This window comes from Saccoglossus kowalevskii, chromosome 10, assembly GCF_978046115.1.
Source record: "Saccoglossus kowalevskii chromosome 10, keSacKowa6.1, whole genome shotgun sequence".
NCBI classification, from domain to species: Eukaryota; Metazoa; Hemichordata; class Enteropneusta; family Harrimaniidae; genus Saccoglossus; species Saccoglossus kowalevskii.
The window spans coordinates 17,284,074-17,312,056 of NC_140650.1; the positions used below are offsets into that span (position 1 = coordinate 17,284,074).

Consider the following 27,983-nt stretch of genomic DNA (forward strand, 5'->3'; position numbering starts at 1 on the left):
TATTGTCACACGCTCTCGTAAACAATGTATGTACCAGGACTTTCTATAAAGTAAGTTGAGGTCGTTAACAGGAAACACATCGGAAATTGATCCGAGCACCGAGTTCAAGTGGTAAAAACTACATAGAGACGATGGTTACTGGCCTGGTGAGAGCTAAAATTGTCTCAACTTACTGAAGTTTGAGCGTCGAAGAAATGGAACTGTTTTCCTAAATATGTTTAATTTTAGGATATGAATAATTTAAATATTTAAACACGGTTTAATTTCCCATTTTGAACTGACATTGCCGGAAGTGCTATCTGCATATCATACATTTTCGCCACGGTTTAAACAAAAAAAAAAATGACTCGTATAAGGTCAGTCTAACAGAATGAGAACACGTGCATAAAAATATATAAATTCGATATTTAAATAAATGCCACGTGGGGTTTATTATTTATTTATTTTCATGTCTTCTTGAGAAAATGCTGCTTTTAAATACGGTTTCTAGGACAGCTAATTATAAAAAAATGCATCCATCAAAAGTTTGAATGTAAACATGCAGGTACATCTATGCGTGTAAAAGATGATATACGAATATCATTACCATTTGTCAATAACTAAGAATAGATGAACTAAATTCAAAAGATCGTAACTAAAACTAAACACACATTCAGGTTTCCTGCAATAGAAAACAAACGCGTGCATTACGGACGAAGATAAACAATGTATATGTCATGGATATGTAATATTATTGCTGTAGCTGCCTTCATATTGGGTAAGTTATTGCATACCAGGACAACTTTCCGAAAATATCTTTTGTGGATTGTTATAATATACGCTAGTTAATTTTACTATAATATTGTCCGCTTCACAGACCAGCGACTGTCAAACCATATTTATTTAATTGACAAAAACGCATCTTAAATGTATCGACATAGTTCAACTGTCTCGGATTCCACTCACCCCTACTCCTCAGAACAGCAGACATTCAAAGCCACGTCCAATTGACAGGAACTGTTTTCGAGAGCAACGATGCTCGTACTTTAGTCACCATTCAATTCCTCTAACCGCGTTCATTTCAGAGTCACAAGCAACGCTAGAGAACGTAGCGATCGGTAAAACAGCAACTCAAAGCAGCGATTGGTCGGCATCGTACCCGGCAAGCAATGCTGTGGATGGTAATTCGAATACAAACTGGAATAGCGGCAGCTGTACCAGCACCAATGACGAACAAAATGCCTGGTGGAAAGTCGATCTCGGTGGGACTTACCTTGTCCATGAAGTAATAGTTACTAATCGCCAAGATTGCTGTGGTAAGTTGATTTTAGACATATTCGCAATTTCTCCTAACAACAACAACAGTTGCACTGGTCTTAAACAGTGTATGCTAGTTGTGTTTCGCCACAATTTTAAAAATGTCTGATATAAGGTCATTCAAACTGGTTAAACACATGCATGGAAATACTGTTATTAGATTTTTAAAATAACAGTTGTAAACTTATTTAACTATTACACAAATCAACTGTGTCAGAATATATCTAAGCAAAAATCAGTTTGATACTTAGCTATGACGCATTTACAATTTTGTTACATTGCACTTGTTATTTATTAAGCTATTTTTATGCTAAATTAAGAATCAAAACAAAATCTCTAAAACTACTCTGCCGGTAAAAAGCTCGCCGCACAATGATCGACTCTCTACGCCACACATCCAGTCTGGTTGGTGAGGGCGCTTCAAACTTTTAAATACCTAAGTCACGTTTTATTCCAGTGTTTCACACTAATAATTTCGTAACGTAATTTATATAAATTAGTACCTATACAGGTGTTGTGATGGCGTAGCCCGGAAAAAAAACTCTCCGATATGCTGTCATGTCTGCTACTCATACACAGGCTGTTTAAATTTAATTTAATTTGAAGTACTAAGGAGGTCAACATAGTTTCCCAATCCACAAATCATTCTCTAATTTCCACCAAATGTTAATCCTGACCATTCAGAAGCCAAAACCAAACCTGCTTTACTTCACTGCTTAAAATAACTTCAAGTAACTTCATCGTCTCGACAACACATTGAAACTGTCAGGCCCGATACGTTAAATTTTGCAGCCTGGAATTATAGGAAGACAACAGTTGTTCTCTTTCGTTGACGCAATAAATCATCAGCTGCAACACGTTTGATGATTCGCTACTCGCGCTGCCAAACACTTGCCGGTGTATAAAAATGGTTACATCACTGACATAAACAACATGTTTTTCACGTCGTTTAGAAAAATGTCTATTCGCGTAGACATTTCTTCCAAAATGCGTTGAATGTTTTTCACACACGTTGAAATTATTACAAAACGCATACGATGCAGTGTTACCTCGCCCAAGGAGATCATTTGCCCTCCTAACGTCGGTCAAATCATCACCTGCGCCAGGGGCGGATCTAGGATTCTAGAATAGGGAGGGGGCGCGATAAGTTGGCCTAAGGGCAAGTTCGCGAACGCCGATGGCGCGAAGCCCTGTTGGTTGTTAAAAATAGGGGTGGCCGCGGCCCCCTCGGCCCCCATCTAAATCCGCCAATGTGCGCTCGGGCACAAACGCCCATATTCGGTCTGTTATATTTGTATTCCATGCCTTCAATAACATGAAGAATACAGAGTTTATATCTTAATGTTTAAAAGTAACTCTTATTGGTAAAATAGTACATTTCTAATAGGCAGTAACACAGTTTTTCATGCAATCGTGTTAAGTTTGGCACTGCGGGTGGATATGTTTACGCATCCTGTTAACCGGCTCCCTTGAAAACCTGTAGACGATAATGGGTACAGCAGACGAAATAGATATTAGGCAGTGGTCTCTGTTGATAGGACAGGGATAGGACAGGGTCAACTTGGTGAAATTCTTGGACCAGTACCAGGAAATGAAATACAAGACGAAGTGAACGGTTTTATGAAAGCACGCCAGGAGCAAAGTACCGTTTAAACCACCGAACGTGATTCCGTTACTGTACCGAAGAATTGCGGCGCCTCGAAGATCACTGGTCAAGTTCAATGAGCATCTGGCAAACTTGTCATCAGCATAACGAAGAACGGAGACGAATATGAGCCAACATGAAGTGTAGTTCGGAGCGCTATCACCCACACATGTTAAATCACGCAAATCCAGTCGTACGCGGGTCATTGACACTAGCAGTATTTATCAAGCGATTCACACAAGGTTCATTATTACATTTCAGAAACACGTGTTTTGGGTGCTGAAATCCGAATCGGTTTGTCGGATGATATATCACAAAATAGTCAATGTGGTGAAAAAATAACATCAAGTCAAACCAGTCAGGCGAACATTCATTTCCATTGTAGCAGTCCTATCGTTGGGCGTTACGTCAGTATACAGCTGGTAGATAGATCTGACCTTCTCAACTTTTGTGAAATGCAGGTCATGGCAGAAGGTAAGAAACAAGTGTTAAACATTGCTTCTAAACCCACCGTGATGTGTTCATGTGTTCATGGAACACATTTTGCCCACTGACCTAAAACAGCGTACATTTTCCGTTGTTGTTTCCTATTCCTTTATTGATGGAAAGCGAAAACGTTGTAATTGGCAGAGGTAGAACAGTGGTCTCTGCAAATACACCAGATACTTCACATATTTAGTTTATGTATAACTTATATCAAAGCATATCCCTTGTTTGCGAAGACGCAAAGAATATGTTGACTAAATTAATTTTTTGATAATATTATGTCATTTTACAATAGCATATAACACTGACAAGACAATTACAATCCCGGAAACACTGAATAAAGTGATAACACGGTGTCTGCATGATCACAGAAAAAAATAAAATTTGTCTAATAGTGAACACAAATCTATATATTAAACGTAGCATGCTTATATATAATATTACCTAGGAAATGTCGCACTAAAAGGAACTGCAAGTCAGATCAATACCGCCTATGACGGGCCAGCTAATTATGCTATTGATGGAAATGATGATTCCATATATGGTGATAAAAGTTGTAGCCATACTGCAAAGACTATGAACAGTTGGTGGAAAGTCGATCTGGGAGCAACGTATGATATATCCAAAGTGGTAATTACAAATCGACAAGATTGTTGTTGTAAGTAAAGATTGTAAAATATTGTGCTCTGAAAACTATTTTCCATTACATGTAATTGTTTTCTATCCATTCTAAAAGGTTTATCATCCCCATATAAACAGCAATATATGTTTACATATCACTCCGAAAATTTCCCCTATGTTTCAGCTGATCGAATTAATGGAGGTGTGGTGTTAGTTGGCGAACATTCTGATATTAGGCAAAATGACCAATGTGGAGATCAAATAGACTGGGGTACAAATACATATGGAGAGAAAATCCCATTTGATTGTCAGCTAAGTGGGCGTTATGTCGGAGTACAACTGCGAAATCATGAAAATTATCTACACATCTGTGAAGTCGAGGTGTTTGGGGGGATACATCTAGGTAAATACCATCGATGTTAACATCTGGAAAAATGTAATATAGTATTCATTATGTTTCGAGTATTCAGATAGAAATGGTCCTGTTGCAGGGATTATTCATTATCAAAATTATTTCAACAGTTACGTGCACAAATTAGAATAATAAATTAGTTCAATAAGACCTATTATTTTATGTGATTCTGTGTTCCATATTTTGTACTCGAACAGAAAATGTTGCACTAAAAGGGACAGCAAGCCAAAGCAGCACTGCTTATAATGGACCAGCTAACTATGCTATTGATGGAAATGATGATTCCATATATGGCGATAAAAGTTGCAGCCATACTGCAAAGGAACAAGACGCTTGGTGGAAACTAGATTTGGGAGAAACATACTCTATATCTCAGGTGGTAATAACAAATAGACAGGATTGTTGTTGTGAGTATATCATTTAAGCAGAAAGATGCTGCTGTGTAACTCTTGTCCAAATATAGATTTAAATTTATGCTTTGAGTTCCTGACAATTTATATCTTCAAATGTTATTATTCATTTACAATGGTGCATTTATTACTACATGGAACGTTTACGATTATGCCATTAAGTACACATATGTATATATTTCAGCTGAGAGAATTGATGGAGCTGTGGTGTTAATTGGTGAACATTCTGATATAACCCAAAATGACCAATGTGGCGATCAAATATACTGGAATGCAAACACATATGAAGAGAAGATCACATTTGATTGTCAGCTAAGAGGGCGTTATGTTGCCGTACAACTGAAAGATCATACCAACTATTTACACATGTGTGAAGTTGAGGTCTTTGGAGAGAAACCACCGTTACGTGGTATGTAATAGCACAGAGAGGTGAAGTATGTGTTCAAGATCAAGTACGGTTCATGTATCCCATCATCCAATAGACAATTACGTGTCAATAAATCAACTACTGAAAACATTCCATAGTTTGAAGAGTAGCACATGACATTACGTGTGTTTGGTAAAATATGACATTTTTATACGATCTAATCTTTTCTTTAATATTTTGTACTCAAACAGAAAATATTGCACTAAAGGGGACAGCAAGCCAAAGCAGTACTGCTTATGATGGACCAGCTAACTATGCTATTGATGGGAATGATGATTCCATATATGGTGATAAAAGTTGTAGCCATACTGCAAAGGAGAAGGACGCTTGGTGGAAACTAGATTTGGGAGAAACATTCTCCGTATCTCATGTGGTAATAACCAATCGTGAAGATTGCTGTTGTAAGTAGATATCCGCTAGGAAAGAAAATTACCATAGAGTGAGCACGATTGTATCACATTTTCATAGTTTTACATTTAGTGATTCACAAAGAAAATCAGTTTAATTTAATGCAATGTATCCTGGGCACTGTGGCTAACATCTAAATGCTAATGTATTTCTTGATCGATCGATTTATTTATTTAATTATTTAATAATTAATATTTAATTACATTGGATCATCTATACGTATTGATAAGAACACTTACTTGCACTTTTTCACCGTATATGTGTGCCATGGTATAAGGCTAACAACAAATGTTTGGTTTTTGCAGTTTCTATCCTAGCCAGTTATTTTAAGTTAATCACTATACTATATACAGCACGCCTTTACTTTGCATGCTCATCAAACCTATTAAATGACACTATATTATATTTCAGCTGAGAGAATTGATGGAGCTGTAGTGTTAATTGGTGATAATCCTGATATAAGTCAAAATGCCCAATGTGGAGATCAAATAGACTGGAACGCAAACACGTATGAAGAAAAGATCACATTTGATTGTCAGCTAAGTGGGCGTTATGTTGGTGTACAACTGAAAGATCATAACAACTATTTACACATGTGTGAAGTGGAAGTGTATGGGGAAAAGCAAGAGGCGTCTGAGGGAGAAAAACTCGGTAAAAATACTAAAGCTGTTTCTACTAGTTTACTTTGATTCAATTCAATTCATTGAAGTGTACTTAGTAATGTAGCTAAACAATTCAACAAACTGACATAATTTTGACTCCACGCTTTATGTTCTGGAATTGCACCGGTAAATAAAAGGAATTTAATTAATTTGAATTTGTTGCAATATGATGTGCTTATCGCTTTTTTTTATAATCTCAATTGAACCAGAAAATGTTGCACAAAAAGGGACTGCAAGCCAGATCAGCACTGCTTACGATGGACCAGCTAATTACGCTATTGATGGGAATGATGATTCCATATATGGTGATAAAAGTTGTAGCCATACTGGAAAAGAGCAGGACGCTTGGTGGAAACTAGATTTGGGAGAAACATACTCTATATCTCAAGTGGTAATAACAAATCGACAGGATTGTTGTTGTAAGTATGTTAGAGCGTCGGGTACAATCGATATCAAAATTCAGAACCGATAAAGGTAAATTACCACTCCAGGAATGCACGCACATAGATATATAAGTATTATACAGTATTTGCCAGGTTCCGGTATGCTCATCACGAATTTCCATAGTGAAACTAAATAGTTGGTCCAGTTGTTATTTTACAGATATCTGAGTCCTCATTCGTATTATATTGTCTTTTGAGTTGTATCTGAAATAACATTAAGATAACCATCAACATTATGACCAAATTGGGCATAATAGTGAATTGCAGATTATAAAATGTTAGGTCTGAAGGAATTAGCCTTTTTGAAAAGATTGTTTCAGTGTGCATGTAAGACGTATTAGACAGATTGTTCAAAGTGGGTCAGTTTCACCTGCGCATGACGCCCCTTCTGCTTCAAGTATGACAGAAACTTGTAGTTTACCGTCTTCTTGTGAACTATAGTTCTCGCATTCAGTTGATTTGATGATAAATAAAAAAAAGGCATAGCATGATCTTTTCCTTTGTCAAGGTGTTTATGTCTGCAATATTACTGGTCAATGTTTATTTAGAAGTCATGGGTTTAATCCTGATGCATAATTTTCGAAACAAACAGAGGACGTTTCAACATAATGAAATGTATTTGATATGGAAGATATGTGAATCTTGTATGTACACCATGTTACGTTTTGAATCTTACAGAACATATACAGTTTGTTCTAGCCTTGTTAAATATAAAGGGACAATGACTTCCTTCCTAACTGTATGATTATATTTCAGTTAAGAAAACGGGATAATAATATATTGTGCTATAAACACTTACTTAGATCATTTCATCGCATAATGTTGAACCAATGCGATGTTTTGTATTGTGAGAATTTCGTTCTAAGCTGTTGTAATTTGAGGTTCACCTTTACAATTTACGAGTTAATATATGTTTATATATCTATTTCTCATGGTAAATTACTCATTTATTTTTTTTTTAGCTGAAAGAATTGATGGTGCCGTCGTATTTATTGGTGACAGTTCTGATATAAGCCAAAATGGCCAGTGTGGAGATCAAATAGACTGGAACGCAAACACATATGGGGAGAAGATCACATTTGATTGTCAGCTAAGTGGGCGTTATGTTGCCGTACAACTGAAAGATCATAACAACTATTTACACATGTGTGAAGTGGAGGTGTATGGGATGATATATTCAGGTAAAATATTAAACACGTTATTACTCGGCAAAATAAAACAGACCATATATCATGTTCATTCAATATGGTATGGGAAATGTCGAATCTGTAATACCAAATTGGCATGATGTCGTTTTTCGAATTACAGTAAAACTTGAGTAGTCACATACAATATGTATATATAACCGTGGATGTTATTATACACTTTAATTTCAACCAGAAAGTGATATGTCCGAAGGTGCCGTAGATGCTCCAGAAATACAGGGCAGTGGTTGGGAAGCAGATTTAGGAGCAACATACGATATATCGCAAGTTGTCATAACAAATCAACAGGAATGTTTTTGTAAGTGTCTATCAATAATATGTCATACCACCATTTTAATTTTCTGAACGAGAGCGTGTTTTAATTATGCGAGTCATAGTGGAATAGGTTCCCCGTGTTTGGAAGTAAGTCCCAAACGTGAAGATCAAGCGACAGAGTTATATTTGTGTCAACTGGAATCGACAAACGCAATCTAGCGTACGGCACTTATCGGCGTCTGTATTTTTTTCATCAACTTTGCGACGATTTCACCAATATCAACTACACGAATAATATCTATGGTCGTTGCATGCTAGTTCTTGGTCCACTTTGTTTTTATCACAGTAACGTTGCAAGTAGAAAGTTTTAGGTCACTGCACTCACCTTGACTTATTGAATGTGTATAATTTATATTTCCCCCCCTAGTTAAAATAAATTAAATATATCAGTATTTCAGTGCAAGACTTGTTATTATTTCTAATGCATACTTGAAAGAAAATACTTTTTATGCATTACAGTAGATGGCATTGACGGGGCTGTATTGACAATTGGTGACAATCTTGATATAAGCCAAAATGATCAATGTGATGAAAAACTTGATTGTTTTTCAAATATGGAAGGAGAGAAGGTCACTTTTAATTGTAAACTGAGTGGGCGTTATGTTGGTATACAACTGGAGAATGTTAACAATGATTTAAATAAGTGTGATGTGCAGGTGTGTTTGCAGGAGGAAACAGGTAGGAGCAATAATGCGGTGTACAATAATGTCTCAGATGAAAAAATTATATGTATCCGAATTTACAATGGATAGCATTTATTTAGATGCGAAGATAGTTTATGTCTATTCAATTATTTAAAAAAAACAAAACATTAAGCTTTCAATTAATATATGACACTTGGTTTGAATAGATTACTCATTGTTCGTGAATTCCAGTTTCTAAATATTAAAGGGGAGCAGAGGTGTGGCTTTTGACACTCTGTACATGAAATTTGAGATCTATGAATGAATTCTGTCGATAAAAACAACTTGTATGTGCTGCGAAATGCCCTAAATATCGGGTATAAAACGGGCTGTGAATCAGTCGACAAACTTCCGCTTTTCCTGGTGTCATTTCGCCTCTAGAGGGCCAGTCAAATGACGTCATCAGTGAACACTGATAATTGAACCCATTCATGCTAGTATGTCAATCCCATAGAAATGCTACTATGAAAGACCTTGTTAACTGACTACTTAAAAGTTGAAACATGGCGAAATGTTGTGTGCATGAATGCCATAACGATTCATGTTAAGTTTCTCGAAATTCCAAATAAAAAATCACGTTGTTGGTTGCGAGAAAACGGCAGAAGAATTAACCTGAAAATGAAGACACGTACAGCGCTCTAGCTATAGTAAACAGTGAGTAAATAAATATTGTTTGAGTTAAAACATAAATTAGAAATACGCTAATATCATTACAGTAATCATTTCACCCAACTTCCCACTTTTAATCGACCGCTTATCGCTTAATTTCCGACCGCACTGTATTTTCCGACCGGAAAACGACCGCATTTTCATCGTAATTTTTCTCTCACCGACCCATTGAAAACACCGACCGGTCGCCCAAACACTGGTCATTGGCAGAGTAGTGATCGAAATAGTGGTTTTGAGTGGTACAGTTTGGGGATACAACGGGTACTAACTATTATTAAATTCCGAACTACTCTTCAAATCTATACCACATTGTATCATTCGCGGAGGAAACTTCACCTGTGTCCAATATTAAATAACTGACTTTGCGTAATTATTATGAAACCGATATATTACAATGTTGAAATTGTTAGAGCCGGTACAACATTGTAAACAAATTTGCGTAATTAGAAAAGCAGCGCACTAAGTAAACGACCTCAAAATATACAAGTTTCCGTACAGCACCGTCAGAACTGATAACAATTTTACAAGATCGACGCGCGGAGCATAACAGAAAATGATTGCTAAGGCAACGCGCCTGTTCAGTGGGGGTCAAACTTCTGTCAACACACACTTGATTTCAGCATCGCCGCGTAGTAAGTTACGCAATGAAAGTACTTAAAATTCAATTGCATCCTAAAATGATGTCGTTGATCACTCAGTCTTTTGCAAAATATTATAACAAGTTTCCAAGCTTTTGATGCAGCCAGATTTATTTAACTTTGTGGAAATATAATCTTTTTAATTTCTCAGTCCTTTCTGGGCGACCTGCGGCTGTTTGTTTCCTACTCGCTCCTAAGCTAGCGATTGGTGAGAATGGTTATTAATATATTGCCCAATACACTTGTAAATCGGACAGTCATACCGCAATTGTGTTGAAACATTTTGGGGGCAGTAAGTAACGTCAGAATATTGTTTAAAATAAAATATTCCATCCCAATCAAATCTAGGTCAAAGGGTCAAAGTGCGTGCATATAATTATAGATAGTTAAAAACTAAATATATTTGAATGTTTGACGGCTATTCAACGTTTGTGCAAACAAGAATAAAAAAGGTAGTGTATACAATAGCGATATGACTGAGATATCATGGCATTTGTTTACAATATTGTACCGACTCTAGTAGACACAGATGAAGTTGTTCGCGAACGATACAGAGTGTTATAGATTTGAAGAGCCGTTCAGAATTTATAATAGTTAACACTTATTGTATATCCCCAAACATTTTGACTACTCCTGTGCCGGTGACCAGTGTTTGGGCGAGCGGTCGGTGTTTTCAATATACGAGCGAGAGAAAAAAAAAAAACGGTAAAAATGTGGTCGTTTTCCGGTCGGAAAATACAGTGCGGTCGGAAATTAAGCGATCGTTTAAAATCTGGGAAGTTGGGCAAAATGAGTACTGTGGTTCAAGTGATATTAGCATATTTCTCATTTAGTTTTAACTCGTACAATATTTATTCACTCACTGTTTACTATAGCCAGAACGCTGTACTGTCTTCACTTTCAGGTTAGTTCATCCGCCGATTTCTCGCAACCAACAACGTGATTTTTTATTTGGGATTTCGAAAAACTTAACATGAATCGTTATGGCATTCATGCGCACAACATTCGCCATGTTTCAACTTTTAAGTAGTCAGTTAACAAGGTCTTTCATAGTAGCATTTCTATGGGATTGGCGTACTAGCATGAATGGGTTTAATTATCAGTGTTCACTGATGACGTCATTTGACTGGCCCTCTAGAGGCGAAATGACACCAGGAAAAGCGGAAGTTTGTCGTCTGCTTCACAGCCCGTTTTATACCCGATATTTAGGGCATTTCGCAGCACATACAAGTTATTTTTATCGACAGAATCCATTCATAGATCTCAGATTTCATGTACAGAGTGTCAAAAGCCACACCTCTGCTCCCCTTTAAAAAGAATTTGCATTTTCTGTATTGGTAAAGTATGATATATTTATATGGTGATATCACTTTCAGAAAATATTGCACTAAAAGGAACAGCAAGCCAAAGCAGCACTGCTTATGATGGACCAGCTAACTATGCTATTGATGGAAATGATGATTCCATATATGGTGATAAAAGTTGTAGCCATACTGCAAAGGAACAGAGTGCTTGGTGGAAACTAGATTTGGGAGATACATACTCTATATCTCAAGTGGTGATAACAAATCGACAGGACTGTTGTTGTAAGTTAATACAAATTAATACAACAATAATACACAAATATTCAATACATTATAACATATTACGCATATTAATAAAATGTGTGTTCTTTTTATGTTTACCTAATTTTTATGTGTTGAAGACTTGGTTGTTGTCAGTGTATTTGGTGTCAAACGAACAATAGTAGCTACATTGAAAGGTTCTTCCAAGCTGACCTCATTGTATATTTATATCCATATTCTACGATGTCAAATTTTCCTTAACATAAGTAATACCCCTATAATAATGCACGTTTATATATTTCAGCTGAAAGAATTGATGGAGCAGTGGTGTTAATTGGTGACAATTCTGATATAAGCCAAAATGACCAATGTGGAGATCAAATAGACTGGAACGCAAACACATATGGAGAGAAGATCACATTTGATTGCCAGCTAAGTGGGCGTTATGTCGCCGTGCAACTGAAAGATCATAACAACTATTTACACATGTGTGAAGTTGAAGTTTATGGTTACTAAATGGATAATGTCTTGAGAAATTAAAAATGCGGTGACACATTGTGACAACTGAATGTGTTTGTTTGACAATCGTTGTGTATCATATCACTTAAATAAGTGTTACATTTCACACCAACCTTTAAGGTTATTACAATAATAAATATAAATAAATAGAACTGAACCAAAAGTAAACCATGATTATATCCTAAGATTAAAAGACGCCCTATGTAATCAATATAATATATTATCAAAACTACAAGTCCAATCCCAGAGAAAGGAAGTCCAACACAAATATTTCCACAACCTCGGTTTCCAATTCTCTAAAAATGTTATGCAATGATTAGAAAAAAAGTTGCCCAAACATTTTAATGTTGCGTTCCATCAGTCATGCACGATATTCGTTAATGGAAAATCTTGCTTGTAATGAACTAAAGCAAAGTACGTCGCATGTAGCATGTGACAACTTTAAATATGTGCTTTCGATTGAATATGTCAGTTAATCATGAATTTATTCAAGAGCTAAAAATGGTAGAAAGACGCCCTCTCCTCTGTGAAAATGTGTTACTGTCGAAAGGTAGAATACATAACAATAATTTACTAATGCCCTTCGCATATACCTAGCTTTGCGGAGCACGGAATTGAAAAAAAAACCATAATGGCTTTCGTTCCGTATGCTTTCCTCGTGAAAGTATGGCCGCAGGATACATCGCATCACTCGTGGTGTGGAGTTCTGTTATTATTACATATGTTCCATATTTGATTATTTCATATTAAAGAAAGAACGTGCAACAAACCGGGATGCGTGCCGTAATTTTACGGGATATTTTCATCCTACCATATTAGGAAATGCGAATTTCAAATATGGAATGATTACGCGCGTAAGCGTCCTCTAATAATAAAAAGAAACATGGCTGCCACCAGCGATTGACCCAATCTAATTAAAATCTGATGTAGTGTACGGGCTTTAATTATTTTGGCTATAAACTTATTTTAATTTTAATTTGTTATTACCTATGTTATTACTGACTTTTTATTTTATTAATTTACTTTGATTGTTTGTGATTTTTTTAAATTCCGCCCTACATACATCTGAGCCTCTGCCTATAGAACGAGAATTCAACGAGACCCACCATCGACGATTTTAGTCAACGAATCACAGACCTCGTTCTATAGCGCACCTGATGACGTCACCGAGCAGAGTCTCGTGGCAAACACACTGAAATAAAATGGCGGATTATACCGACGATAGCGACAAAAACGAGCGGGAAAAACACGGCTTTTCGGTAAGTTTATCATTGTCAAATGCAACGAAAGTCATCTTTTATTCTTATATTTATATTGTGGCTCGAATGGTTCCAGTTTAGGTCGTTATGTTGCGCAGTTATTCTGGGAGTGACGATTTTTTCCCCACCGGTTCGACCGAACACCGGTATCTTTTTCCAGTTGCTTGCCCTGTAGACGTTTGATGTTTTGTTTTCGATCGTGCTAAAATCGTCTATTGTATTTTGTATATTATACAATAACTCTTTATTAAAGTAATTGAGCTGATTTGAACTGGAATAAAATATTAGTTATTTGGAACACATCGCAATTGATCAGGAAATATTGTTTTACTCCAATATTCTGTGTCGATGCCGTGGGCCGGTGACCGTTATACAATTTAAAATCAGTTTGCATTGTTTACCGTGTTCTACGATTTACTTATTTTGTTTTTTTGCTTCCATTCTAGATAATTACCAAACGCTTCAGCGTGGTATCAAGAATTTGTTTTCAGGGTTGGGTGATACCAAGGTGGAAAATGTTTGTACATATGGGGGTAATTCCTGGAATTGCAATTGAGAGGGTTCAGGCCAAAATACAATATATAGTGTTTTCATGTTTCGTCTGATATTTCTGTGGTATTCTGCTGCTGTAACTAATGCAAGATTTGTTCTGAAATTCAATGTATTGTGTGCACTCAAGGGTTATCTGTTTTTTGCTGAAAAGACCCCTATTTTTTAATGGCAGATTCGAACTAGGTTCACTCCCACTGGGAAATATGCATTTTCGCTTGAATGAGGGCTAATTAAACACATTTTCCAGACCGGCGAAAGAGTATGTAACAGCCAATTGTAACAGCCGATTGATTTTACTCAGAATGTCAACATGGAAAAAGGCTATTCCATTTTACGCAGGAATAATTGGGAATAGAATATGTGGAGGATTGTATAAACAGAGATGTGTATACTGAAAAGTAATATCTACCCTTCTTTTACATCGCTGAGCATTTCTTTTTTAGTATACTGGTTTAAAAATGCTAAATTTGCATGATTTGCGTTTTTTTTTATTGAAACGCCCCTAATAGTTGAATCCCGGGTTCATTGAATACAATGGTGAAGGGTTGGCACGATAGGGCACCGTCCGATCTCGATAGAATGTTTCGAATCAGTCATACGTATTTTAAAAGTTCCTTCACAGAATTGTGCATTGGCAAACATGCCGTCAAAACTGCGGTACTCCACTGACGGAATGAATTTCGTCGACAGCGGTCGTTGATGAGCTTCACTCTACAACTTTGCTTGTGATGTTGCTTGTTAGCCGTGGATTGAATGAATCTTGATTACCGGGAAAAATGTCGCTCATTTGGCGTTGGTAATCTTTATTTGGAACTGGGTAACTCCGCAACGTCGCCAGCAGAAACCTCCTGGTACTTTGATGTTGATGGTCTATAATAAAGCTCATTCAACATACATCATGTTCTCTCAATCGTAGTATTCCATGTGGTGTACAGCTAATATTAGGGATTTCAGTCACTTGGTTTATGACATCGGAAGAAGTGGATGTGGGCAGCCACCCTTTCAAAAACTACAAAATACGTGAGCAAAACTAAAAGCAAAAACAAATAAAAATTACCATGAATTCTAGCTTTATATCTTATGGTCATTTTCTGAAAATTGCAACCCATTGCGAGTAGCCGTTTTGACAACACGGGAGGATAAAATTTGAAACCTCCGTGACCTCCAAATTTAACCCGGTGTTCTAAATCCAGAGAAGTTTGCTGCGTTTTTCCCGCGTTGGCATGGACCGTACGATTTTGAAAATGCCACAGAAATCAAATAGAGGATGACAGCTATAGAATGAGAGATGATAGGTGAGAATCGGCCGAAAATTGGCGAAACGGCAATAAAAACAAAAGTTTAACGGCAATTTTCGTATCGACTTACAACTTTCTGGCATATCTATCACTCATTTGAAAAAAAATGTATATTTTAATAGACAATAATCTAGGTTTTGTGAATGTGACATCAATTTAAACAACAAGCCCATTTTAAAAGTGGTACCTCCAACCCGGTACTTTGTTTACATGGACTCCATTTTCATGTACGAAGAGAATGTTTCACTCCTTCACTTTTATATACGGCAAAATACGTTTATTTTGTTTTTAACATGTTGACAATGCAGCGTAAATGCAAAGTGAAACGAATTGTACATGATAGAGCATTTACAACTGTAGAATTTTGATGATTTATTGGTTATTTTGGCATAAAAATAGATCGATCAGGCACAGAGATTTCAAATTTTCCGGGCAGTTCCCAGTTATGTTTTCCATGCATACTTCTTTTCTAAGTTGCCAAAAAATAAGCTGTATATTATGCTATAATGTTATATCTTAGATTTGTTTATTTGTGTCAATGCTTTTTGTTTCATAAGTGTTATTATAGCGTAAAAATAAGCAAAGCTTGGTAGAACGCATAGCCGGTCGATGAGGGCGTTTTCAATGCATTTGTATAGGAATAAAAACGAAGGCAACATAAACGAAAGTAAAACTTGTTTATCTTTATTGACACTGACAGATGATTTGAAATTAAATTTGAATATGGCCTGTTTCCATGGTAACAGATGGTCTATATGTTGCCCTCTAATGACATTAGATAAGCATTGATATAAAGTACATTTGTTAAAAATTTGGTGAAAATTCAATAAAAAAGGGGGAAAGATATGGCAGTTTAAGTTCAGCTCCAATTAAATAATTAGTGCTTATTCATCCAAAATGTAGAATGCTGTGTGGGTAATATTGTTATATGGATTTTTGTTGCATTTGCAGCAAATAGTTACCAAACAATGAAAAATCGATAGGATTGAATATACCTCTCAGGTGGCTTCACATGCATAGTTCAAGACTGCCTAACCGGTGCTTATACCAGGTTTTAGTTACAACACCTAGACGGTATGTGGTTACAGCTTCATGTTCCGAGTAATCGCAAGAAATTGACATGACAATAGAAATTCATGAAAGACTGGTACTCCCGTGCAATTAACAGCGAGTGAAATTCCTGGGATTGAAACATATATTTTGAAGTCACTGATGTAGGCAATGAATAACTTCAAGTTGACATAAAAAGACGAGGTAGTTTATTTAATCAGTCCTCAACTAGAGGCTGAAATTATAATTAATTTGTTTATTTCAATTTCTCCTGAAGTAAAATAGAATACACTGGTGAAACACGGTAGTAACCGTGGGTGAAAGGATGTTTTGGGGTGTAGTTTACATTGTGTATGGAGTGGTAGGGTCGGGTGTAATTTGTTCATTTCCGACTCTTATGAAGTCACGTAGAATTTCACTTAATTTATTTTTGCTGACATGTTTTCAAGCATTACATGTGAATCCAATTTCACTGTGCTGTGTCTCAATAGAGTGTGAGGGAAATGGCATTTTCACTGGAACTTATTTCAGGGGAAAAATGTTTTCAGTGATAATGAAATATTATGACAGAACCCCTCACCCTCCCCGTGGCTTTCATTGCGTATGGAAGTTATTTTCACGAGTGATGCGGTGTATCCTGCTGCCGTACTTTCACGAGCGAAGCCACGGGGAGGGTGTGGGGTTCTGTTATTATTACATATGTCCCATACTTGATTATTTCATATTAAAGAAAGAACGTGCAACAAACCGGGCTAGAAATTTAGGTCGGGGAACCCAATTGCCCATTAATATGCTCAAAGACAGTGCTGCGACCTAGCAACGCGTGTCAGTGTACGTGTGAAAATTATATAATCAGACGTCTAATTTGAGTCATTGTCCGAATAAATAACTCGTGGATGTTTAAGCGCGGCAGTCGTCGCGCAGCGCGTGTTCGAACTTCATGTAAATAAACAATGTACAATGTATTTTACACGCGCTGTATACGTCGCTATGAGTCCCATATCGAACAGGACGCAGCACGACGACTGTCGCCCTTTAGTTGGGACCACTTAAACTTAAACTGGGCGACTACGATACACGGTTTATGTTAAAGTTTAAAGTTCCTCCACAGATCTGTGCATTGGCAAACATGCCGTGCAAGTGCGGTACTCCACTGACGGAATGACTTTCGTTGACATCGGTCGTCGCTGACTCGTGAGCTGCCCACTACAACTTCGTTTGTTATGTTGCTTGCTGGTCGTGGATAGACTGAGTCTTGGTTACCGGTCACATGTTGCTCATTTGGCGTTGGTAATCTTTATTTGGAACTGAGTAACGCCGCAACGTCGCCAGCAGAAACCTCCTGGTATCTCGATGTTGATGGTTGCGGCTCCATAGTAATCGCTGATTTTACTGCGGGTCCAGGCTGCGGGTGGATCTTCCGAAAGCCCTTCAAGATTTATAAAACTCAGTTTCCAGCTGGTCAACATACATTAAGTTCTCCCAATCCTAGTATTCTATGTGATGTACATCTAACATGCCAAAAATGCTGGTGAACGACTTGAACCTGACAAAAATAGCAGACGGAAATGTGTTTACAAAATAAAAATAGTGATTACTTGAAATAGATACCAGGAAGGGGAGGGGGTAAAAGAAAAGTTATATAACATTTTATTATTCAATAATTTATTAAAATACATAAGTTTGTCCAACTCCCTGTGATGCAACACCTCAGACATAGCTCATTGTACTCGGCTTGAGTGTGGGCACAAAGTTACTATTTGAATTTTTGATATTTTTTTTCATTAATGAGAAAGTTGACCCCAAAGTTAAAGTAACTGTTCACCAGAAATAGCTTTTTAACTCTTCTGTGATTTGTTTTGGGCTGGCTGATTTTGTTCATACTTGACAGTCAGGTCGTACCATCACCAATTGGAAAAACAATCCTGACCCACCGCTGCCATGGCAAAGCCAAAAGCTGTTTTTTGAATACTTTCGCCACAAATTGATTACCTCTTACCAGTCATGTAATAGCAGTGCCCAAATGATCATGTCTTTTATTCTGGCTACGTTGCGCACTGGTAAAAGATCACCGGCGCCGACACTGTTACACTGTTAACGTAATCCCAACGCAACTTTGAACTTTGAATAAAATGTAAATGCTGCCTCCAATCTAGAAAATACTATCGCAAAACGGTTGGAAATAGTATATTTAACGGCTGAATACGGCCTAGCAATAAAATAAAGTGACTTCTAAAGACTGAATGTTATTTTGCGAACCTCGTATAAGGTGCCTGGTTTTAGTTATAAACCGACGTTAGCTTCACGTTCATGTCCTGCCATGGTAACAGCCGAAAACATATTGCTTGTTTTTACCGGCTTGTTTACATTAGCAACCTAAGTATTTTTATCCAGTTTAAATCGTTCAGCAACATTTTTGGCATATTAGGTGTACATCACATGTAATACTACGATTGAGAGAACTTGATGTATGTTTACTGAGTTTTATCATAGTATGAAGTACCAGCAGGTTTCTGCTGGCGACGTTGCGGCGTTACCCAGTTCCAAATAAAGATTACCAACGCCAAATGAGCAACATTTTAACTGGTAATCAAGATTCATTTAATCCATGGCTAACAAGCAACACCACAAGCGAAGTTGTAGCATGCAGTACTAGTAAGTTACCCCGTCAGTGGAGTACCGCAGTAGCACGGCATGTTTTTGCATTCAGCGTTGTATTCAAACGAATCACGTGGTGCGCCGTTCTCGTTCAAACCCGGGATTCAATCAATAGGGGAGTTTCCGTAAAATAACACATTGCAAATCATGCAAGTTCAACATTATCAAACCAATATACTAAAAAACAGAAATGCACAAGAAGGATAGATATTACTTTTCACTATACACATCTCTGTTGATACTATCCCTCACATATTCTACTCCCAATTACTCCTGCGTAAAATGGACTAGCCTCTTTTCATGTTGACATTCAGAGTAAAATCATGTGACAGGCTGTTAAAATTGACTGTTGCATACTCTTTTGCCGGTCTGGAAAATGTGATTAATTAGCTCTCATTCAAGCAACAATGCAGATTTCCCAGTGGGAGTGAAACTATTCGACTCTGCCATTATAAAATAGGGGTGTTTTCAGCAAAAAACGAATAACCCTGAAATGCACACAGCATACTGAATTTCGGAACAAATCGTGCATTACTTACAGCAGCAAAATACCACAGAAATATCAGACGAAACATGAAAACACTATTTATTGTATTTCAGCCTGAACCCTCTATATTGCAATTCAAGGAATTAACCCCATGTGTGCATCCATTTCCCACCTTGGTGTCACCCACCCCTGAAAACAAACTCGTAATACCACGCTGAAGCGTTTGGTAATAAAATAAATATACAAAAATAGCCAAAACTAGGATCTTATTTTAATCAGATTGGGATTGACCGGACTCCACACAAAAATGTTCGCTGATTCTGTTTTAAACTTTTTGGATTTCGGCATTCCCATGGTGTATCATTGGAAAGGATAATGTATAATAATAAGATTTTTACGAGAATACCGCAAATTACAGTATCCTCATAATAACCTCACAATATCATCAAGACGTAAAATGGTTAGTCCGGTATAGGAACGTTGGTGGCACGGACACGTTTTAATTCCTCGAAATATCCGAAATAACACTTAGTCCCAAACATCGTTTGGGAATATATGATGTTTGTTGTAGTTGACCATACGGTGCGTGGGGGTAATATTAACCGCATACTACGCACCAATGTGGAGGATGTTCGTTAGGAACATTAACTGCAACGATAGGAGGAATTATATGATATTACGTGAATTTAATTCAGTATTTTTGTTGCTATGTGGTATTCAAGGACATACATAATCATGAATAAATATGCATGGTATGCAGTGGTGAGAAATGTTCACCATTCAAAATACTCCCGCAAAACGTCAGTCATGTATTGAATCTACTACATATGCTCATAAGATAAATCTCGTGACTTTTCTGGCGACTATTTTTAGCCCGGCGAACGCGAGCAGTTGGTCAGTCGATGAGATAGACTGGCCCACGGGGACGACTGTGAGTGGCAGTCGCGCTGTAATTGACATCACCCAGAAATATACTTCGCTCTTAATACAAAGTATTCTTAATGGAAACCATCATTTGTACTGCTAGGTCATCAGACATTAATTATGCGAGCTGACGCAGTGTAAACTCCCTAGGGGCAGTTGTCCAATGAAAATCTACTGACGTGACCGAGACGATTAGCTGTAATTACTGCACATCAGCCACGTCGGGCAGCCCAGCGACGTTCTCGTCCAAATTAAAATGCTTACACATTTGCATATTTCCACGTATTCACATAACAGCGTCGTAGCTGTTCAGTCCTCACATGTTTGTAAACATAGCGATTGTAAATAAAACATGGTTCTAGTTATACGCTGTAAACATATATTAAAGCATACAGGTTGTCTTTAAAACTCAAATTGAAAAACAATATTGAACTCAATTTAAAGAAATATGTGTCTTGGCATAATGATTAGGTTTAATGTTTAGGTTGATATACTGTATACCTAGAATTAGTCTTTATGCTAATGCTAATACCCGTTAATAATAATTTAACCCGGCAAACATACAAAAGGCTGATGCACAGTGGTGAAAACCCGGGAGTTCCGTGATACAATATACTTGTGTGAACAATTTATGTGGCTTTAGATTGTGCTACGTTGTTTCTCTGTGGTGATTTCTGACTGACACGTAAATGGAAACAAATATCACTTGACCCAAAACATGTAGAACAAACTCGAAATTATCGAGCCAATAAATAAATAAATAAATACATAAATAAATAAATATGGATGTGTGTCTGTCACGTTATTTGCGAGGATTATCCCATTTCCTTATGAATCATGCTGACTTTTCTGTTAAATGTAGTAGACTAATATTCACATATTTTGTTATATTAGTATGGGACATGGTTTACCGGTCTTAGGTTGCTGTCAAAAAAATTCCAATTTTTTTATTTGTTAATTTTAAAAATAAAACTTATAATTAACGTTGATCTCTAAATTATACACGCTAGTTACGTTGTTGTTTTCAGTTTGGCACATTCGCACATATGTCTACGCTTTGACTGTCATGAAAAAGTAAAACGTGCAAAGCTACATTTTATTCGAGACAACTATGTTGCCATAGTTACAGAGAATTTGCCGATGCTTTGAAAACTCAAACTTTATTATAGCCCATACCATTATTAAACATAACTAAAATAAATAAACATCCTTGAGCTTGCAGCGCAACTTACAGAAGGTAGTCAATATAGTAAGCACTTTATGGTCGTGACTAAATTATTTGCACATTTAAAAGTGTTATTATCTTTGCCAATTAATGATATTAAGACAATGTGTTCGAGATACCTTCTGGATATTATTAACTTCAATTCCCCCAATTTAATGGAAGAAAATATTGTTGAAACATGAATCTTTTTTATTTAGATCGATACATTTTTCACAATATGTGATAGACTCGTGTTAGTTCGTAAGCTGTACGTGTCTTGCCGAAGGATGTTACTAAAAAGACGCACAGAGTGTTCACCAACTTATATCTAGTGTAGTTTTAAAGGATATTCCAAGTTGGATATGCGGAAGGCACTCGAGGGTCAATGTAATGGTAAACGCATTATATTCAATAGTAGCAACCTTAATCGATAATGACAAGTAGCTACATTTCTTACATTTAACTAAAATATTACTATTTTTTAACAAAAATAAGAATATTTTTTTTTATTACTTAGTTTTTGCGTGCACGAGGACCGAGAATCCAACTTGTAATAGAATGATCAAGGGTTCAATAACACGTAAATGCAAGGTTAAAGGGTATAGTTAAACTGCCGATTGATGGCACCCGCAACTTTATCTTTCCCGTGTCACATGTTTTCATTATGCGTGCGCCAGTAATTGTGATATTCTATTTTTCAAGAAACACAAGTAAAACAAATTATAATTAAGACGCACATACCAGTAGAAATAGTGCAATTGAAGTTAATTATACATACGTGTAAGTACGTGCGTGCGTGTGTGTTTATTCTAATAACTGACCTTCAATATCCTTAATTAATTAATTAACATGTCATTGTCAGTCAATTCACCGTATGATAAATTAAACTGTAGTTAAAAATATAAAAGTGCACCGCAAACGACTGTTGCTCACACACATCGCTGTCCAGATACTGCTGGGTTTTCCCGAAACGTCTGTTTATATTGAATACTACCGAGTATGACGATGTCACTGATGTTGATAACTGTTACAGCTGTTTTGCTAGCGCAGGCAACAGCAAACGGTAAGGAAACTTTTCTATATCTGGAACGTTCGTAATTCTACTGTCCCACTAAGTTTAAAATGTAGTAAGAAAACAGGCTGCGGCCAACAACTGCCGTTTTTAAAATATAAGCATCGTCTATAGTTGTAGTACACCAGAAAACAATTGTTTGTGGAGGAAGAGAAGAGGAAACAAAATGAAGGGAAAACCCAGACAACGAAGAGCTGACAAATTGTTATACTCTACGTAATCATGTGGTTATCATACTAAATACAACTTATTTACAAAGTTTTGTCGTCAGAGATTAAACAAATGTTATTTAGTTTGTTATTTTGTTCGAAAATGGTTTTTGATCGGACAACTTTTTCTTATTGTGTAATTGGATAACTGTATTCGTGCCCTTTTATGCATTAGAATCCCTGGTAAAACGGACTCATTTTGAACAATTGAGTTGTACTTCAATTATGCAAAAGTCCGATATTTTGGTTTTATTTTGTTTAGCGCTTTAATTACGAATTGTAATATTTGCAAATAGATACATTCGCGATTGCGCAATAGCACACAGTATTGAATAGCAGAGTACATAAGCTGTTGAATTTTAACAAATGCTAAATACGAATATCAATTATATCGAAAATACGAATATGCTGTAGATACACACTTGAGATCGTAACTCCATGCCACCAACATATGAAACAATTTCTTTCCATTGAATATTCAAAATATATCAAAATAGCAAATTCTAAGGTCGTTTTTCATTCATTCTAGTAATTCTAGTAATATACCACTGGTCGGATTATCATTCCGACAAAACTTTCTTAAAATGGGTTGAACAGGTGCATTGTGTGGTATATACCGGATAATCCACTGTGCGCGATAATTTTTAACTCCCATTGTTAATTTTCGGCACCAACATTCAGAAGTTTTATACTATAATTATATTATTTAGTAATTAAGCAAATACAATTCTTACATTTTCTACTGCAATCGACATATTGAGCATTGGTTTTTTCAAAGTTACAATTAGTAAACGTAACACGCGTACTGTTGCTGCGATTCTCAAGACATATTCATTGACTTAGTGTGAAGCATGCCACTAATAGTCAACGCTTGGAGAATGCGCTTCTGAGGCAAAACGCATCTCTTCACTCTTCACGGTCCACTACCGGTCCCACATTACTGCTCACTTCACAAATGTTCATACTAATGGAATTGAATATATGGTAAAGAAGTCATTCATACGAGACCAGACACAACATACTTCATTGCCCGTTAGCAGCAAAAACACATTTTATCATACTTTGGTTCGATCAAGCTACCCCTTCTGCTTTTCTCACCCCTACCAGTAGTTCTGTATTTTGGTGGCATTTCTATTTGACTTGCTCATGGGAAAAAATATAATTTGTACTCAGTTCACAAGAAAAGTAGTGAGTAACAAATAATCGAATGCATATATATATACATATTTTCTAGAAAATGTTGCACTTAAAGGAACAGCAAGCCAAAGCAGCACTGCTTATGATGGACCAGCCTACTATGCTAATGATGGGAATGTTGATTCCATATATGGTGATTTAAGTTGTAGCCATACTGCAAAGGAACAGGGCGCTTGGTGGAAACTAGATTTGGGAGAAACATACTCTATATCTCAAGTGGTAATAACAAATAGACAAGATTGTTGTTGTAAGTAGATATCAGTTATACATAATAATACACAAAATGAAATAATGTTATTTCGGAATATATTTTCGCCACGTGTTTAAAATACAAATGTAAACAATGTAAATCACAGACAAATATATATATATTTATATTTCTTAATTTTTGTTGTGTGCATGATACACATTTGCTTAATTATGAAATATGTTCAGTTCATATGTTCAGAAATTCATTGAAATTGTATACATGACATTATCCAGTTTATGAATGCATATTCTGAATTTTCCAATGCATATAATTCAGTATATGTCATGTTGTGAAGAAAATAAAATTACTGAATTTAAAAAAAAGATCACTTCATATCAAGCACACATACATACCCATGCCTTATACCCTTGTTAAATAAAATTTGTATATGCAGTACTGCTTGAAAAACGTACATTTATATATTTCAGCTGAAAGAATTGATGGAGCCGTGGTGTTAATTGGTGACAATTCTGATATAAGCCAAAATGCCCAATGTGGAGATCAAATAGACTGGAACGCAAACACATATGGAGAGAAGATCACATTTGATTGTCAGCTAAACGGACGTTATGTTGCCGTACAACTGAAAGATCATAATAACTATTTACATATGTGCGAGGTGGAGGTGTGTGGAAAGAAATATTATGGTAAAGAGTAAGAAGTTATTATTACCAAACAAAATTGTCAGAATGTATATCACATTCGCGTGGGAGAGTACACTCACTACATTGGAATCAAATGATGGGGGGGTGATTTGAAATTCATAAGTGGTAACGTATACACAACAACCATATTAAACACTATAGAGTAGTATATTCTTACAAGTAATCGAAACGTAGCTCCAGAGAACCAATTTGGAAGGCACCTTTGTTTTGGTGATGATGCTTTCAAAATACACCATGATCATAATATAATAATTTCTATAATTATACATCTGTCACCGTAACGCCATAAGTTACAGCGTGCCGTAATTTTGCGGTATTTTACCGGGTATTTTCATCCTACCATATTACGAAATGCGAATTCCAAATATGAATTGATTACTCATGTAAGTGTCATCTAATAATAAAAAACAAACATGACTGCCGCCAGACTTTGACCGTACTCCACACATAGACGTTTGCTGATTCTTTTCTAAATATTCTGGATTTCGGCATTCCCATGGTGTATCTTTGGAATAATAATGTTATTACGAGGATACCTCAAAGTATGCACTCAGACAGAACGCCGCACAATGACTCCCGCTGTGCGTCGGTCGATATTCCAGCTGCACTGTATTCGTGCATACTTTGAGATATCCTCGTAATAACCTAATATTAAATCCAGAAAAAAACATTCGTACTCAATTCATCAAAAAGTAGTGCATAGAAAATTGTAAAACACGATATTATTTATATATCTAATGTATAGAAAATGTTGCACTAAATGGAACAGCAAGCCAAAGCAGCACTGCTTATGATGGACCAGCTAACTATGCTAATGATGGAAATGTTGATTCCATATATGGTGATAAAAGTTGTAGCCATACTGCAAAAGAACAGGGCGCTTGGTGGAAACTAGATTTGGGAGAAACATACTCTATATCTGAAGTGGTAATAACCAATCGACAAGATTGTTGTTGTAAGTATATACCAGTTAAACAATAATGCACGGAACGTAATACTATTATCTCAGATTTTAATTTTTGTAAGTTGTTTGAAATAAACAATTTGAATACTAAAATGAAATATAGCATATGCCATATTTCTTGAATTAGGGAAATGTGTTAATAAATGTAATTACTTTTTTTAAAAATGGGGACCATGGTATCATATCTAAATAACACATACTTTGAGTTTATTGAATCTATGTCATGCATCAACCGTGCTCTATGGAATCAAATATCCCTAAATACACGCAGTACTTCTAGAAAAATGCATATTCGATATTTCAGCTGAGAGAATTGACGGCGCTGTGGTGTTAATTGGTGACAATTCTGATTTAAGCCAAAATGCCCAATGTGGAGATCAAATAGACTGGAATGCAAACACGTATGGAGAGAAGATCACATTTGATTGTCAGCTAAACGGACGTTATGTTGCCGTACAATTGAAAGATCATAACAACTATCTACACCTGTGTGAAGTGGAGGTGTTTGGTGAGAAGCAATCATTACCGGGTAAGTAATATCACAGATGATAGATGTATGTGTTCAAGAATTGAGAACAGTTGAGATTTTCAATCATCCAAATGATAAGTGGTAAAAAATCAACTATTGAAAAATAAATGTAATTTGATGAATAGCACAAACATGAAAAGACGTATGTTTGGTAAAATGTGACATTCTTATAAGATTTAACCAATTCTATATTATGTTGAATTTAAATAGAAAATATTGCACTCAAAGGAACAGCAAGCCAAAGCAGCACCGCTTATGATGGACCAGCTAACTATGCTAATGATGGAAATGATGATTCCATATATGGTGATTTAAGTTGTAGCCATACTGCAAAGGAACAGGACGCTTGGTGGAAACTAGATTTTGGAGAAACATACTCTATATCTCAAGTGGTAATAACCAATCGACAAGATTGTTGTTGTAAGTATACACCAGTTAAACAATAATACACGGAACGCAATAATATTATCTCATATTTTTATTCTTTGTAAGTTGTTTGAATTACACAATTTGAATCATAAAATTAAATATATCATATGCTATAACACATAAATAACACATACTTTGCATTGTTTATTCCATTATAGTTTATTGAATATATTTCATGCATTAATCGTGCCCTATGGGACTTAATACCCCTCAATACACGCAATACTTCTACAAAAATGCATATTCGATATTTCAGCTGAGAGAATTGACGGAGCTGTGGTGTCAATTGGTGAAAGTTCTGATATAAGCCAAAATGCCCAATGTGGAGATCAAATTGACTGGAACGCAAACACATATGGAGAGAAGATCACATTTGATTGTCAGATAAGTGGGCGTTATGTTGCCGTACAACTGAAAGATCATAACAACTATTTACACCTGTGTGAAGTGGAAGTGTTTGGAAAGAAACATCATGAAAGCACTCCTTGTTCACTGAACTAGAAATATTAGTACAATAAACCATATGTGTGCGGTGATCCACGGGAATGAGGGTTTTCCTTTATAAAATTAATGTCATTGAAATGGGTGTCTCGTATTTGTCTAATCTATTTTAATTTCGTTGATTATAGTATGAGTTTTATGAATACTAATTGTGTTACTATATGTATCCATTAGATGCTATCGCGATAACGTTATTACAACGTTTGGTATTTTTGTTTCATTTCTAATTTTTATAATTTTTTCACGCACGTAATCTCATGTCAATATATTATATTATGACCATGGTCAAACAACACGTTTAGTACTCCTATTAATTTCTTCAAGCTAATTT

At 36.2% G+C, this 27,983-nt stretch overlaps 2 protein-coding genes across 2 annotated transcripts; both read left to right on the forward strand.

Annotated features, from left to right (window-relative positions):
- The first annotated feature begins 705 nt into the window (after window positions 1-705).
- LOC146737913 (fucolectin-like) lies at window positions 706-3,808 on the forward strand. Its single transcript, XM_085504602.1, has 4 exons — window positions 706-757; window positions 1,065-1,295; window positions 3,203-3,415; window positions 3,723-3,808. The coding sequence occupies exons 1-4, from the start codon at window positions 706-708 to the stop codon at window positions 3,806-3,808; spliced, it is 582 nt and encodes a 193-aa protein (XP_085360728.1).
- A 942-nt stretch (window positions 3,809-4,750) lies between these two features.
- Window positions 4,751-27,652, forward strand: LOC100377761 (uncharacterized). The gene is made up of 16 exons (XM_085504603.1): window positions 4,751-4,796; window positions 5,055-5,279; window positions 5,489-5,698; window positions 6,117-6,356; window positions 6,577-6,786; window positions 7,773-7,991; window positions 8,191-8,313; window positions 8,790-9,008; window positions 11,697-11,906; window positions 12,190-12,393; window positions 24,352-24,561; window positions 24,993-25,211; window positions 25,975-26,184; window positions 26,498-26,722; window positions 26,933-27,142; window positions 27,408-27,652. Exons 1-16 carry the CDS (start codon window positions 4,751-4,753, stop codon window positions 27,650-27,652), a joined length of 3,225 nt encoding a protein of 1,074 aa, XP_085360729.1.
- Window positions 27,653-27,983: the final 331 nt, after the last annotated feature.

Coding starts and splice junctions, on each gene's coding strand:
- LOC146737913 (XM_085504602.1), top strand. CDS start 706: ATGTATATGTCATGGATATGTAATATTATTGCTGTAGCTGCCTTCATA. Junction 758..1,064: donor TGTAGCTGCCTTCATATTGG/GTAAGTTATTGC, acceptor CGTTCATTTCAG/AGTCACAAGCAACGCTAGAG. Junction 1,296..3,202: donor TAATCGCCAAGATTGCTGTG/GTAAGTTGATTT, acceptor ATTACATTTCAG/AAACACGTGTTTTGGGTGCT.
- LOC100377761 (XM_085504603.1), top strand. CDS start 4,751: ATGGCGATAAAAGTTGCAGCCATACTGCAAAGGAACAAGACGCTTG. Junction 5,699..6,116: donor CAATCGTGAAGATTGCTGTT/GTAAGTAGATAT, acceptor ATTATATTTCAG/CTGAGAGAATTGATGGAGCT. Junction 25,212..25,974: donor GTGTGGAAAGAAATATTATG/GTAAAGAGTAAG, acceptor TCTAATGTATAG/AAAATGTTGCACTAAATGGA.